Source organism: Phalacrocorax carbo, chromosome 6, assembly GCF_963921805.1.
Source record: "Phalacrocorax carbo chromosome 6, bPhaCar2.1, whole genome shotgun sequence".
NCBI classification, from domain to species: domain Eukaryota; kingdom Metazoa; phylum Chordata; class Aves; order Suliformes; family Phalacrocoracidae; genus Phalacrocorax; species Phalacrocorax carbo.
This window is the reverse complement of record NC_087518.1, coordinates 55,429,943-55,445,999: the sequence shown is the minus strand read 5'-3', so window position 1 is coordinate 55,445,999 and position 16,057 is coordinate 55,429,943. Positions and strand designations below refer to the sequence as shown.

General features: G+C 37.1%; 1 protein-coding gene and 1 long non-coding RNA gene across 6 annotated transcripts in view; one reads left to right on the top strand and one right to left on the bottom strand.

Moving 5' to 3' along the window:
* TTLL7 (tubulin tyrosine ligase like 7) overlaps positions 1 to 16,057 on the top strand; it is an 80,954-nt gene that overhangs the window by 47,506 nt on the left and 17,391 nt on the right. For all 5 annotated transcript variants that reach the window (XR_010373468.1, XM_064455404.1, XM_064455403.1 and 2 more), the window contains 6 exons: positions 349 to 484; positions 1,291 to 1,377; positions 5,286 to 5,485; positions 6,545 to 6,821; positions 9,722 to 9,856; positions 11,603 to 11,683. Coding sequence is in view for 4 of the 5 variants with exons in the window: in XM_064455404.1 (XP_064311474.1) it covers positions 349 to 484; positions 1,291 to 1,377; positions 5,286 to 5,485; positions 6,545 to 6,821; positions 9,722 to 9,856; positions 11,603 to 11,683 (916 nt within the window). In the remaining variant the exon portion in view is untranslated. The remainder of the gene's footprint in view (positions 1 to 348; positions 485 to 1,290; positions 1,378 to 5,285; positions 5,486 to 6,544; positions 6,822 to 9,721; positions 9,857 to 11,602; positions 11,684 to 16,057) is intronic.
* LOC135313963 (uncharacterized) lies at positions 6,351 to 10,876 on the bottom strand. The gene is made up of 3 exons (XR_010373469.1): positions 10,328 to 10,876; positions 10,212 to 10,248; positions 6,351 to 9,733 (listed from the first exon to the last, which is right to left on the bottom strand). It is a non-coding gene; the product is annotated as an uncharacterized LOC135313963 (long non-coding RNA).

Here is a 16,057-nt window from a genome sequence, read left to right as displayed (position 1 = left end):
TTGTTAATATTTCATGCGTCATTCACACCTGAATGCATCATTCACACCCACTGAAATTTCAGAGTACCACAAAACTGAGTTTTGATATATCTCTGGAATGACCTGCATGGTATTTCTTTTGACTGGCTAATTGCTGGTTTACACATGAATGTGTTCACTGAGTTAAAATTAGATTTAAAGAGCGATGTTCAGAGTATATGTTTTATGATATGATATTATGTAATTCTTATAGATGGGATGCATATGCATTATAGAAGAGACTGTGAATTAGCTGCATTACTTTTGTTCCTAGGGTGATAAGTAGCTTGGCTTCTATCTTTAACTCAATTTTTCCCCCCCCTGTTTTAGGCGAATTTACCCTCCTGATGATAAGACATTACTTGAAAAGTATGAGAGTTTGTTAGCCACTGCTTTCCAGACATTTCTTGCTGGGAGAGCAGCTTCACTTCAGCGGGAAATGAATAACCCTTTAAAAAGAATGAAGGTACTGAAACACAAGAAGTATTGGCTTTAGGAGTTATTTACATTGGAATTCATGATCTTGTGGATTAGTTTCACGATAATCATGTGCGATGGCTAATAAATAGCATTTGATAATGTTTCCATCATTTCATTATTATTCTTTGTGCAGCTTGTGGGCCAGATCCTTGAATCTAGATGAACTGCAGTGGACCCAGGGTGGAGACAGGCTAGATGGCTTTAAGCTACTTTACCATTTCCCTGATCCTCAGCCTTACCCCTGGGCAAACCAGAGGTTGGCAGAAACTGCTTTTGAGCTGGTAATTGCCTCCTTCTTCCTCCAGTAATGCTCCCAGCCTATTCATCCATTTGTATGGACTGCACTGAGAGATATAAAACCAGCTCCACTAGTTTAAGGCACCCAAAAACTCTGCCTGATTGCCTACTTACGTAGTCAGAGATAAACAGTAGGAAAATGGCTACCTTTAAAATAACCAACTACCGTGATTTAATTTGAAATCTGAGAAATAATTTCCCATCTTTGTAGCTGACATCATCCAGCAGTTTTACAGGAATCTTTGTTCAACCCTTTCTTCAGCCTTTTATCTTTAATAAATGTTAAGACTTGATTTTAACTTTCAGTTTCATGCTGATTGCAAGCAGAGATGCCTGCATCAGAAGAAATACTTTTATATCCTCCTATGGAGAGATTCATAGTCTTATTTCAGGAATTAGTAATCGAAGTAATTTCAAATTCCTACCAGTTGGTGCTTGAACTCTGGAAGGGTAAGATATGTCCTGAATTAATTGTAGTGAAATTCCCGTTTCTAGGAGGAGGACATTTTGGATCTTCTGGAGCAGTGTGAAATAGATGATGAAAAACTGATGGGAAAATGCACCAGGCAGCGAGGACCTAAGGTATTTGACTTTTAGATACCAATTTTTTATTTCACTCTGTAGAGAAGTGATCTGAGAATTTTAAGTGAGGAATTTAGTTAGCTGATCCTAGTGGAAGCTTTCTTCCTCAGACTGCCATTAGCCTGTTTTGGTTTTGTTTTTTTTTTTTTTTTAAGTACGAAGAGAAGCATAACTACCATTAGCCCAACTAAATCCCATTAAAATTTTAACTGGATATGAGATCCTTCTTTGCTTCTCTAAGGTGTTTTGAGGAATTGTGCGTGGCAACAACTGTTGTACAAGATTGCTTGATTTCAGTGTGTGAAATGATTTTTTACATCCATAGCCTGTCTCAGAAGAATGCTTTAATCTTTAATCAATTAGTGCCACTAAGGAATTTTGAGATCATGGGATAAGAGGCACTATGGAAGCTCAGAGGATTAATTGTGATTATGATGTATCTTGCTTACTTGCTAAAAGGGTTGTACAGTATATCTTGGAGCCTGTTTTGTATCCAAAATCTGCTTCTAAAGTGAATGTATATTATTTTTAGCTTAATGCTTTCTGGTTGTGTGCATAGTTCATGCAAGTGTTTGCCTTAAATATACTGCATATCTCTGTAAGCCAGTAAAGATAAATAGTTTGGGCTTGGCTAAAATAAGTATGTTTCTTATATCCTGCAAACGTTTTAGGTTAAGTCTGCTTAGAAGAGCCTACATTTGTATTCCTGGGTTCTAATGGATTTGCTCATGGATGCATGTAAATTTTTTTACAGCATTTTATGTTTCTGAGAACGTGGTGTACAAATCTAGGAATTTCTGTACAAAATGAATGCTGACAATTGTCCTGAGCTTGCAGGGGTACTTTATGTATGTGCAGAATCCAAAGAGCTACATCTTATTGCAGGCGTGCATATTTGGAAAGAGGATCTCCATACCCAATCTGGTATTAAGTTGGATTTGAAGGAACCTCATTAAAAATATGGTGATTTTGGGAGCTAGTACTTTAATGGTGGATTCATTTAAAGAAGAGGAAAAAAAAACCAGTCTACTCTGACAACACACTCAACCCACATTCTTCAGGGATTCTTTCCCTTGAGGTTTTCTTTTCAGTTCTTTACCATAGGGTCACTTAGTTCAAGTTCAATACTTCAGTCATGTTTTTCCTGCCTTCACCCAGCAGCCCTCAGAGAGCATTTGTCTGGCTGACTTGATCTATACCATCTCTACACTGGTTGCACACAAGCCGTTCCCAGGCTGGAGGCCATAAACATTTAATAGGGACTGACCCCAAATTGAGAAACCTCTTTTAATTAGATTTAAGATGAAGTTTGGTCAATTTGAGTGACAATATATGACATGGTCTTCTTTTGTAGCAGCCAAATGGATTCCGCAGTTTACAAGCTGCACTACCAGTACAACATTGTTAGTACTTACAGGAGAAAGAAAAAATCGTGTATAATCAAAATTCCCACTTTTTTTTTTTCCATAAAATCGATGAAATTGGAAGGCTGTAAAACTCATCTTCCTGTAATCATAAAACCCTACAAATAAAGATCCATTAGTGTATAAAAAAGAACCACCTATGCAAGGTCTGATAGACAGAACAAACCCAAAGGAGCAGTATGTTTCATGTCTTGTTACCCAACATGAAAGGTTCTTTTGGAAGGTCATAAAGTCGTGTCCTCCCTTAAAAGTCAGCGGCTGGCCTGCTGACAGAAGCTACTGTTAGGAAGTCTGCCGTGGGCACATCCTCTTCCTTGCAAAAAGGAACAATCAGGGCTCGGAAAACTCTATACAGAACAGCTGGAATAGTTAGGAGAGGTGTTTTCCTCCTCATCCTCCTCCATATATAGAAACATATATATATATGCACACACACACACACATATATATCTGAGGGATAGAGGGATGTGTGTGTATAAATAAGCTGTGCATGTAACAGCTATTCCGCATCTGCTAGGATTTTCAGCCTTATTTTTATTTGAATGTGATTAAGAGCTCAGAGTAGAAAACAAGTCAAGAATTTCCCAGAACGAAGGCATTTTTGCCTGCAATTAAAATACTGCTGAATTCTGCTTAGATTGAGAAATACATTCTGGAAATGTCTGGCTTATTTGTAGCCTCTAGAGGGCACCTTATCCTTACACACTGAAAGGTTCACTCGTGTTTATTGCATTGCACCTGTTTGTGCAGGAAAAAGAACTAAGGAAATAAAATAACTGATTTTTAGAGGAAATGAGCAATTAATTTTATTTTTATTATTCTGATATAAAATCAGATGAGTTTAATCAAAGAAAAATTAGGTTAGCATAAGGGGAAAATCAAGGTGATTAGAACCGCTAAGCAATCAAATATCATTTATTTTAAGAGGTCAGTTTAAAACCAGATTTAGCTATTACTTTTCACTATTGCATTTTGTACTTTCATCGACCTTTCTTTTTTTTATTCTTCATTAACTGATGTGAAGTCTTGGTCAGGATGTTCTTACTGTTTAGTGTAGAATGCCTGCGGAACATGCATATGATAAGTGGGAAAGAGATTTACCTTAAAGCCCCTGTGAGTTTTGATTAAAAAATGTTTATTATACCTTGTATACCTCATCAGGAATGTCTGATCAATCTGTCTCTGTGATACACAGCATTTCATGATTAGGACAGCTGTTTTTGAGAGGCAGTAAGTGTTGAGGCACCTTAATCAGTCCTTTTGGCAGGTAGATATCGAAATATTCTTTGTGTAATCTGAACAATTCCAGGAGTCTCCTCAATGGGATATACTTCTTCAACTCTTCCTTATATGGTCTAACAACTTGGGCTTGCATAAACATACTGTTGTTTTTAAGTTAGTGGCAGAAATTTCTTTCCTTCCTTGGCTGGAATAGAAGTTCAGGTAGAATATATTTAGTTATAAAGTGTATCTTGCAGGAACAGTATCTCTGGGGCTTTGTTCTATTGTCCTTCACAACAAATTTTGGTGCATTACGTTATGCTAAGATAATAGGACAATTTAAATTCATCCCGAGAGTTCTTCTATTTCACTGTGACCCAAAATATGTTCAGAAATCATCATATCAATTTTTTTAAATCTGAGTTTTAATTGCGGTCCGTTGGCGGAGTAGGAAGATGAAGCCATCACCGTAGCTTCTTATAGATGAGAGTTACTGGAAAAAAAGAAAAGGCATAGGAAAAAAAAGGGACCACATGAGCCTTCTTAGGATAATAGATATAATGGAGGATATTGCATTTTTCTTGTCTGCCTGATGGTAGATGGAAGAAGAATAATTTTCCTGTGTAGTTTATGTTCTTGCATCAGTTTCTCTGTTTCCTACTTTCTGCTTTTTGTCTTGCAGTATCCTTGGTAATAGCACAAAATTAATTACCTAATGACACTGAATCCCACGTGCATATGGGACACCAAATACACCTAGCATAGCTTGCTATATTCTTCTGGTTTCCGCTTGCTGCGGGATGTGGATTAATCACTTTCTCATTCAGAAGTGTACTAGCCAAAGTCCCCTGATGTATTTCTTTACTTCACATTGATCATTGTTAAACTATAGATTCAGTTATTGCAATTATCAGTGATGGATTGAAACTGATGGTAAATGGTATTCTATATCACTTGATTTATGATTTCAAACTATAACTCAATATGTCCGGGAGTGTAAGTCATACTTGAAATAAAATTATTTTTTTCCCCTTACTATGGTATGCTGCTCTTCATGTGAGAAAGATTAGGTTTGCTGTGTAGTGAATTTAATGAAATATTCAAGCGTTTATTTAAGAATAAACTTCCAATCAAATTTAGGCGGGTTTAAATATGTACAAATGAACCTGGCTGAATCAGGGACCTGGGGTGATAGTAAAGTGTTCTTTTGGGATTATGAAGGAATTTAATTTCTTGGGCATTTTTTCTTTTTTTTTGCTTTAGCCCTTGTGTTCCATGCCAGAAAGTGCACAGCCCCTGAGAAAATTTAAGAACTACAATAGTGATAGTAGCTGTGATAGTGGTAGCAGTATGTCAGAATCGGGAGAAGAAACTGAAAAGGAAGATCACAATGAAAAAAAGGAGAAAAAAGTTTCATATGATCGTGAAGAAAATAAATACAAATCTTTGGAACGATCAGGTAGGTTAAATGATCACTTTTCCAAGTAAGTCTGGCATTCACACTGAATTATATAAAATGCTTCAGTATTTTAGAATGTATCAACATTTGTAACTCAGGGTTAAGCACTGGTTTGATTTAAAATATTTTCTTTAAAATATTCTTTAAAATATTCTTTAAAATATTTTCTAAATTAATGAAAAAAAAAATTAAAAAAAGGTAAAAATGAATATTCTCTACCTAAAGAGAAAAATACAGCTGGGCTACGCTTGGAAATGGTGTGAATGTTACTCTTTGCTCTTAGAGGTTTTTTTTTTGAGCAGATTGTTGTTTTTTTTCTCTGTAAAAGGTAGTCTTATCATGCTTAAATTTGCTGGAGTACAGAAAGGATAAAGAAATGTATCTGGGGATGTATAGAAGGTAATGTCTTCCAGATGAGATCCCTCCACAGATTTGTGTTTTGTGATTGTTTTCTTGCTTGCTGCAGAGCATTAGTGTGTGTTCTGTTGAACATGGTAGATATAGCGTGTTATTTTTTGTTTCAGCAGTCTATTGTCTCAAAGAATTTCATTGTGTAACTGCACTCATGTAACGCTGCTTCTAAAATTTTATTTTTCATAGCAGCACCCTTTATTAGCAGAAGACTGAATTTAAAAACTGTACAGCTATGCAGGAGGAGATGAGGGAGACCGGATCTGCAAACTTGGGATCCATGAACCAGACTTTCTCTCCTGCTTCCATATTCTTACAGTCAGGAAGCCACACATAGTAGCCACATACTTTTTGACCTATAGGGCATATACACTCTGTCATAAATCTGATGAATCTTATAGAGGACTGGAGTCTACCTGATTAAAGCTGACTACTAGGAAGAAATAAATATTCTTACAGAGTATGTAAATTGTGTATTATTAGAGGATCTGACGTGACTGGCTGCTACGTATATAGTTCTTAGTCAACATACATTATAGTATAACATATGTGCACACATGTTGGTTGTGTGTTGTTAGTTACAAAGAACGAAACATGGGTGTTAAAAGAATAATAAGTAATTGCATCATTCATTTAATTTGTCCACAGGTAGAATGAACTGGAAACCTTCAATTAAAAATATAAAATCTCCATCATGTTCATCCCCGACATCATCCACAGGTCCAATAAGGCGTTCTGTAAGCTGCCCTCGTTCAATATCAGTATTGACTATGCAGTCACAAGCAGCTGAGCAACGTCCCTTTTCAGCCAAAGCATCTCTGCAAATCCAGCGTGCATCCTCAGTGAATAGGTCTCATTCTTTAAATCGCAGCCCTTCTTCAGCCAGAGTCTCTCAGACACCCGGCATGGGAAGTACGAATTCTTCAGGGGTGAGTTAACACAGCAGTTGCATTAAAAATGTGTTCTATTTATCTAAAACTCAAAAAATACATTACTAATTTTTACATTGTTGGAAAACCTGAGGTACTACAGTCAGTGCTATTTCGACAGTAAGTCAGGACTATAAGGTTTCTAGACCTGCATATGACTTGCAGTGGACTTGCGGTGAGAGAGAGTCTCTGGTGCAGCAATACAGGTGTCATGTTTTGTGAGAGTGGAAATCTTAGAGTTTTTGTGACTGGGAAACCGGCTCTCCTAAACAGGTGTTTGAAGATAGAAAGAATTTTACCCCTGCTAAAAAGTTTCTGTGATTTGTTTGGGGACTGCTGGTTCTGAATTCTTTACAGTAAGAAAAAATATATCAATATTTCAAAATCAGTCTATAATCCAAGGGTAAATACATTTTACCAGAATAAAATGCTAGTAAGACTTTGTACGGGTGTCCATTGTAGAAGAAGGTGTAATTAATTTTCAACTTACTGTACTAAATTCTTATACCACTGCAGTGGAGCTTTACTTCCAAAGTGAACAATTTTAAATTTATAGATAGCTCTTGTCATCTTTGGGATTTGCCACTGCAATAACTGTCTCAGAAGCCATCTCTTTTTTTTTTTTTTTTTTTTAAGTGAAGATAAAACTTCTTTCATTTTGAAGCCTGTCCCTGAGGCAGACAAGCATTGAGACTCAGGTGGTCTAACTAAATAATTAATAGAATAAATAGATCAGATTAAACACTTCAGCTGTTTAGAATTTGTGTGGCTAGCTGTAATTTCACAATCTACTTCTGAACCACACCCTTCTTCCTGTTGTGACCAGACTGTCACCCTCTTTGGTATCTCCTTCACAACCCAGGCATTTCTTCTGTTGCGTTTGCACGGTGGACTGCGTATCCACTTATCCCTGGGCAGTGTTTGCTGGGATTGGTTCCCAACCTCATTCAGGATTGCACTGGGTGTTGGTGCCAGTGCATTTCCATTCACGTTTTGGTGCCTGGCCTGTACATTTCGTTACCCAAATAATTCATCTGGAGATGAGGCAAAACAAATTGGCACTTTTACCCCATATTTGCAGCCTTTCTCTATTGAGGTGAGCTTTGATTGTGAGAAATCCTTTTTTAATGCTAATTAACTGCTTCATAGTATTTACTATCTCTAATCATCATTTTTGCCCGGTAGAAAGCTCATTGTCTGTTTTGCCTGTGAGGCTTTGTCTAACTGATGAAAAAGGGTCCTCTTAAAATTGTGTGCTGACATCTTGTGAAATAATCCTTAACGTGGTTTTCCATCTTTAAAGTCAGCTAATAGAATTGGAAATACAATAAGATTGTGTCTTCACCACAATGTGTTAAAGGTATTTTTTATCACATTAGCCATCTCAAGTTTAAAAAGTACCCTTTTATCATCAAGATGTACTCTGAGAGTTTAATGAGACAGGGCTAATATAGATTTTCTGTTCACATTAACTCTATATCAAATACAAATTACTGAAAGATTAAAAACAGTCTCTTACCATCTGACATTAAAAATGGGCTACTTGCTTAAATTAACGTTAGTAAGAAACTGTACTCTCTTTTTCATTGAGAAAGCTCCACCATAGAAATAATCTTGATATGCAGAACAATTATATTGGGTGTTAGAGCTTAGGTCACACTTCTTAAAATAATGTGAATAAAATTACTTACAGAATGGATAAGAGCTACTCATAATTTAGCACTCTATTGTGAATGGAACTCTGTTCATAATTATTTTTGCAACTAAGAATAATATACTATATATTACTGCTAGAATAAAATTAAAATTGATAAACTGTAACTTACTAAGAAGAAACCATTTATACGTGATAAAGTTTTAGTTTATCTATCCTTTGGGTAAGAAAAAAGCAGTATATCGCCATTTTTGGAGGCTGCTGAGATCCTAATTCAGTAAAGGTATGAAAAATAAGTTTAGAGTAAGCCATTTACAGTTGGGACTTACAGACGTGGTTATAGCAGTTATAAACACAAGTGGATTTGGAAATATTTGCTCTCTTATTTCAGCCATGTTATTATATATCATATAGCAAAATATTTGGTTATGCTTAATAATATTTATCACTTAAGCTGAAATATCCTTAACTATTGTAGTTCTTACAAAATACAAAGACTTAGAAATGCCTAAATATTTTGCATTTCACTCTTGAAAAAGCATAAAATTAAGCCCACTTAATCTTGCAAATGCAAAAGTATGCAAAAGTAAAGAAAGTGGATCAGAAATACTCCTAACTAGTCTCTAAGATTTAAAGAAAATCCCAGACCTCTCCAGAGATCGCCTTATTTAGTAAACACTGTAGCGGTTTGTGCTGGTGTTGGTATAAAAAGCACTGATATTTTAAACAGAATCTTGCACAATTGAAGATACCATCAGAACGCCCGCTGACCGGAACAGGGGCAAAATGTCCTTACGTTTCAGTGCTTCCTGAATTCTTGGCACAATGACATGTAATTGGCAGCTTCTGTTAAATTGTTGTAGTGACGAACTGAAAGGAAGTTTTTTATGACTAATAATTTCTTTTCAGTATGTTGAATTTAAATTCAAAGTCTGTTATCTAAATTTCAAATTTATATTTTAAATGGTGTGGACATCATAAATCTCAAATATATATTTGTTTATTCTGTTTCAAACAAACGTACATTTGAACTTTTTCTTTAATTTCTTGACAGCTATAAGTAACGGTGATGTCCATGAGGTATATGTGTGTGTATATTAGTTATGTATTAGATATTATGTCTGTCCACTTCAATAACGTGTTTTATGTCACCCTATTTAGAATTTATTTTTGTCAAGGAAACATCTTTGTAATGTGAGCTAATGACATGCCTGACGTTTTTCCTCTGCTTCGTATTGGTTTTTAGGGCGAGTCTTTGCTGCAACAGAAAACAAAAGAGCAAGAAGTTGCTTTGACAAAAGAGACTCTTCTCATTATCAATGACATGAGAATGAAGTTCCCAGGTAAAACAGATGAAGAATCAGAATTAATTATAGAAGATGTAAGTATCTATAAATAAGAAGAATTACAGTCTAGGCACTGTTTAGGCCACTAAAATGAAGGAAAGTAGAAAGCTCAATTTATGATTCATGAGCTCCTGTGGCCTTAAAACTTCCGTAACTCAGCATAATTCAAAAGATTTCAAAGGTTGGAGCTTTGCATACTTGAAAGAGCAGTACTGAAAACACTCCTATGTCTTTATAAAATATATGAGAAACAATCAGGAAGGTTAGGGAGATTCAGTTTTTCATTGTGGAGAAAGTTCTAACTTTAAAGTTAAGAAGAATGTTACAGTTCATTAACAGTTTATATTTCATCTGATATTGTTAGTACAGAATCTGACATGTTTAGCTTACCCTTGAATAGGCATACTGCAGAACTCAGAATGGTATCCTGCAAGGCAAACTGGAAGTTTGCTAGTTGTGAAGAACACCAGTCACACTCTTTTTGGCTCTTTGGTGTACAAGCTTACCCTTTCTTACACCTGACGTTGTCCTGAGCTTCATCATTTGGTATCAAAGACTTGTGAAACAGTGCCCGATCCAAAAGGCAATTAAAAAGCAGCACCGAATATTCAGATATATAAGCAGAAACTACGTGGTATCTAGATCCCTTTTAAATATCTAGTGCAAAGAAACTAACATCAGATTGGAAAAGAAAAAAAATAGTTCTTTTCTCAGTCTAGTAGAGATATGGAGAGATCTAGTAATTTAAATTAACACCAGTATCCTGATGTAGTAGGCACAGTCCGCGGTGTGTTAAAAATTAATCTAATTCATTAGCTGGTCAGAAATGTCCTTTGCTCTGTGAGCTTTGGAAATGTTGATTATGTGTCCAGTAATCTGCACAACTGCATCACAGTGGGAGGGAATCGTCCTGTAATGATGGTTGATCTGGATGATTCTGGAAGATAGCATTCATAACTAGCATATGTAGTTTGTCATCTTAGAATCAGAAATAAACTGCTTCATTAAATTTTCTCCTTCAGACATGTGAGAGCGTATGTGCATTTAAGCATGTATGGGAGCGTATGTGTGTACGTGCTCCATCTGGTGGTGCTTTCTCATACAACGTTAGCATGGTTATAAATGCACTTCCTTATTGCAGAATTCTTGTATAAATTTGCCTGACCTTCAGCAGTTTCTGATGGGAAACAATATTTCATCATGGAAGGAAACAAGTAATGGTATATTAGTTGTCAGTGAGGCAGAACTTGCCATAGGTCTGGAATAGAATAGAAAGATAAAATAACAAAATAAAAATAAAAATGTATGTTCACAGCTCAACCTATTTTGGTAGCACTTAGACATCACAAAAAGAGAGTATTGCACTTCATTTATGATTGTTTATAGAAAGGATGTTTTCAAGGTATGTCTAATGTCCTTTATGCAGCAGAAACCTCACTATTTAAATAGATTAACAGTTATGCATTATTGAACTCATTGCTGTGTTCAAGGAATCTGAGCTGAGTCAGTCAAGACAAGTTTGTACCTGCTTTGCAGTGTACGGCTGTCAGAATCAGGTGGAAGAGAGGGTAGGATTAAACTGAAAGATTGCCCATGTCTTTGCAAACATTCCCCCCCATAAATCTGCAAATATTTTTCTATTTCTTTTAGAGAAAAGTTCTTTTCACAGAGGTCTTTTAGATGCTCACGCTTTTTAGCATTAGGAATGCTCATGAACGAAGTGTCAGTTTTCAGCTGTTTTTATGTGTATTCTTTTATCTTGTGTTTCACGATGACTACAGATTATGGATAACTGGAAGTATCATAAAACAAAAGTGGCATCCTATTGGTTGGTAAAACTGGATTCTGTAAAGCAGCGAAAAGTAAGTGACACATATTTTGTTTTGTGAAGATCGTCTGAAGTAGACGCATAGCAGTGTTTCTACTGGTGTTTAGCAGTAGCTGGCAGTGACTTGAGATGCCAAAATACTGGCTATTAATACTAACATATATACAAATTAATTGCATTGCAAGAAGTTACGTTGCTCCACATTTAGACAAGCATAATTATCCTGGAATATAATTTCAAAAACACTTTCTTAAAAAATTAGTCTGCCCAAAGAAAAGCAAACAAATAAATGATTAGTGCTTACATACCTGATTTTTAGCAAATGTTCTTAGAAGTGTATTGATTCAGCAGACTTGATTGATAAGGGATAAACCAGCCAGCAGTTTCGGACCAGGCATATTAGTGATATTGCACTTGGTTATTTGGGTCTTTGACCCACCGTATTACAACAGATCATGCTGAATAAAAAGTAGACCTGCCAAACAAAGGTTGTGGACATTGTTACAGCGTTCAACTAACTGGTTTAGTCTTGCAAAGGACTAATTATATTCGTTTATTCTGTCTTCCTTCATCTGCTGTCTAGGAGCTACTGTCGCGCATGACATCTAAAGAGTTTTTAATCTGTTTAAAACCTGACATGCGGTAGTATTTCAGTCATATCTGTATGTCATATGTCAGTCAAAGTAATCTTCCCAGTATAATATTTATTTTCCTTAATGTAGCGGAAATTATATCTATTATTAATACTTTAGTGCCCCTAAAGCAGTATTTTGGGTCTTTCTCTGCCTCAGTCACCGACTCATTATATGGATTAGCATATCAGTTCCAGGCATTTAATCTCTGTGTGTCTCAGTTTCACAATCTGTTTTTATAGACCATAAAAGAAAGTAACTTAAAATGCTGCATAGATGGTAAATATTATAATTGGAAAAGGTTGGTAGGTTGTTATAGAAGAACAGAAGAACAATTTCAGATCCTCATCTCAAATTACTTTTTGTAAACTCAGCAGTATGATCCTCAGTCTTTCAAATTGTATTTTGTTAAATATTGCATTAAATGCTTGTGCTTTCATACTGGACAGAGAAAACATGTCCATTTAATGTGATGTCATATGATGGAAATATATGTGACTATCCAAGGTAAATTCAGCTATTAAATGGAATATGTGCCCACACAGCTTTCTAAAGCTGAATTAGACATGACAGACTGAAGAACTTGGAAAGGTAGGAGGCTATAATTTAATAAAAATTCTTCTCAAACCATGTCAGATGGCAGCACAGATGTATAATTTAGGAGAATTATTTCTTGTGCCATTGACAGGAGTCAGCAGAGCAACCAACTTCATTGGCTGAAATTGTGTCAGTTTTTTGTTTGATCTACAGCTGTTCTGCTGAATAGTCCTTTGCTTAAAACGATCTCTTATTTCTTTTTTGTTACAGAAAAGCGTGCTGTAATCCCAACATATGTGCACACAGGTCTTTTCTAATGTGTGCGTATGGCAGCTGTAGCCTTTTGCCCAAAACTGGAGAGTCTTAGTGAGGGCTTGTAGAAAATGCTGATACAGAAGGAGAGCTGCTAGGATGGAGGAGGGATAGGTAGATACATACACAGGTGGATAACAGGGCCAAAAATTCACACTGTTGCTGCAACAGAGATCTCATTTTCTCAGCAGGAATCTTTGGGACAGTTGGAACTGGTGGGGGGTGTGTTGCTAGAATTACGTTCTTTAATCTATGATGCCACAAGTGTAGAAAGAAGTCACCAGACTCAGCCCATTGTTGCAAGCGAGCTGCAGGTCTTTCACACAAGTCTGGCTAAGGTGTCTGTTTCAACTCTTCCCCATAGGTCATTCCCCAAAACTATGGCAAGGAATTGCCACAGGGAGAGCAATAAATCTGCTCTTTGAGGGGATGCCTGCACTACATTCCTCAGTTGCCCTTCCTAAGGTCCTTTTGGCCACCTGATTTAATTTACCTGTCTCTTTCTGGTTTTGGTTTTTTTTTGTTTTGTACTTTCTTTTCAGTCTAGTCAGAATTTTCTCCTTGAAGCACTATTTCAGAAAGCCTGCAATAAAGGGTGGTTCTTCCTTTATTTGACTGACAGTCATGTAAAACCAAGGGCACATGTGTAAAGTCAGGGCGATACGAGTCGATATGCCAGGTCGTTATCAGCAAAAACTGCACAGTCAGAAATGTGGATTTCTTTGCTCTTCTTGTGAGGACATCTTTTACAACATAGGAGACATACAATTCCTGAAGCACTAGTGGGCCCTTCATCTTTGCTTGCACTGGAAATGATTTGCCGCCTTTTTTGTTTAAAACTGCTTTTAACCTCAGTCCCTTCAAGCAATCAGATACTTATTCTTAGAAGGGAAGTTTATAAAAATGGATTAACTTTGACAATGACATTGCAGCTGAGGACTGCCAAATGTGTAAGCTTTTGTTGATTTGAAAGAAGTATGTTTTATATTCCAATGAGATGGGCAAAGGAGAAGTGAGCTCAAGGTGGAGAATATTTATGCAAGTAAGGAATCTGTCTCAAAGGTACCTTCTGCAGCTTTGTGAAATACAGACCAGAAACTCAGTCGCCTTCACTATACTTACTGGGAGGTTCTAAAACACGAGAAGAAAATACCTGGGCAATGTACTAGATTTCACAATGTTAATGTCTGACAGGTATATTTTCTTAAGAATTATTCAATATGATGTAGTAAAATGAAACTGATGGTATTTTTAGTGTCTAATATTCTGGCATTATAACAGAGGTACAGGAGGCATTTAGAAGCAAGCTGGGAGTAAACTGATGAAATCAATACACGCGAAAATGAAATTTAGTCTCCCAAGACTTCTAAGAAAAAAAGACTTTTCTGTGGGAGGAGTTGTGACTGCTTTATGTTACATCACTTTACATAATTTCTTTAAATGTGTTTTGATGGTTACCAGAGGGTCTGTGTATCTTGTTTTGAATATGCTTTTTCATAACATCTTGTTCTGTCACACCTAGATAATTGGTTACGTTAAAGTAAATGATGTAAATTAAACAGAAAGATGGGGGCAAACTAGGGAAATTAACTTGGAAAATGGGGATGTAGGTTTCATGAAGTTCCAGCTCTTGTGCAATGCCTTGTCTCTTTCCTTAAATGGATGATTGAGGCCATGTTTGCAAATGAAGAACAATTAACTGGGACATTTTCCCCTTTGGCACATTGGCAGTATCAACACAGTAAAAACAGCAAGAAAGTTTTTCCAGAGTACCTCCAGTGTGCAGCTTGCTCTAAGATGCAAGGTTCAGTCCTTAGTTTTCTTTAGCTCCAGGTGCTGAAGTGAAAGAAAATGCTGCCCATTGGCATCATGGTTCTTAGTACATGCCTTTTGGACTAGTGAGAGAATCTATATGGGGTGGAACTGTTCTGTTCTACACAGGGAGATAAATTGCTGTTAGTCAATGTAACATTACAAAGAAATTTATGGTTGATCCTTTATGAGAATTAGGGACTTAGTTGGTTCAAATGGATGTATAAGATCACAGCTAATGGCCATTTGTGTGGAAAAGCCTTAATCAGGTGAGATATAAGGAAAAGGCTGCTTGAGAATCACAGAATCACAGGTTGGAAGGGACCTCAGGGATCATCTAGTCCAACCTTTCTAGGAAGAGCGCAGTCTAGACAAGATGGCCCAGCACCCTGTCCGGACAACTCTTGAAGGTGTCCAATGTGGCCGAGTCAACCACTTCCCTGGGGAGATTATTCCAATGGTGACTGTCCTCAGTATGAAAACATTTCCCTCTGGTGTCCAATTGGAATCTCCCCAAGAGCAACTTGTGTCCGTTCCCCCTTGTCCTCTCCATGGGACTCCGTGGAAAAAGGGAGTCTCCATCTTCTCTGTAACTACCCCTTAAGTACTGGTACACGGTGATGAGATCCCCTCTGAGCCTCCTTTTCTCAAGGCTGAACAAACCCAGTTCTCCCAGCCTATCCTCATATGACAGCTTCCCAGGCCTCTGATCATCTTGGTGGCCCTTCTCTGGACCCCTTCCAGCCTGTCCACATCCTTTTTGTACAGCGGGGACCAGAACTGCACACAGTGCTCCAGGTGTGGCCTGACAAGCGCTGAGTAGCGCGGGATGATGACTTCTTTCTCTCTGCTGGCGATGCCCTTTTTGATGCAACCCAGCATCCTGTTGGCCTTCTGGGCCGCAGCAGTGCACTGTTCACTCGTGTTGAGCTTTCTGTCCACCAGGACCCCCAGGTCCCTTTCCACAGAGAAGTAGGACAGTAGGCTAACGCTGCTAAGGGAACGTCTGAAAATCCAGACCTGTTCCACAAGCGTGGGCAGACCAATACCTGGGTTTAGCTCCTGTACTCACTAAACAAGATAACCATCCTTAGGTTATAATTTGCTACTCTTTG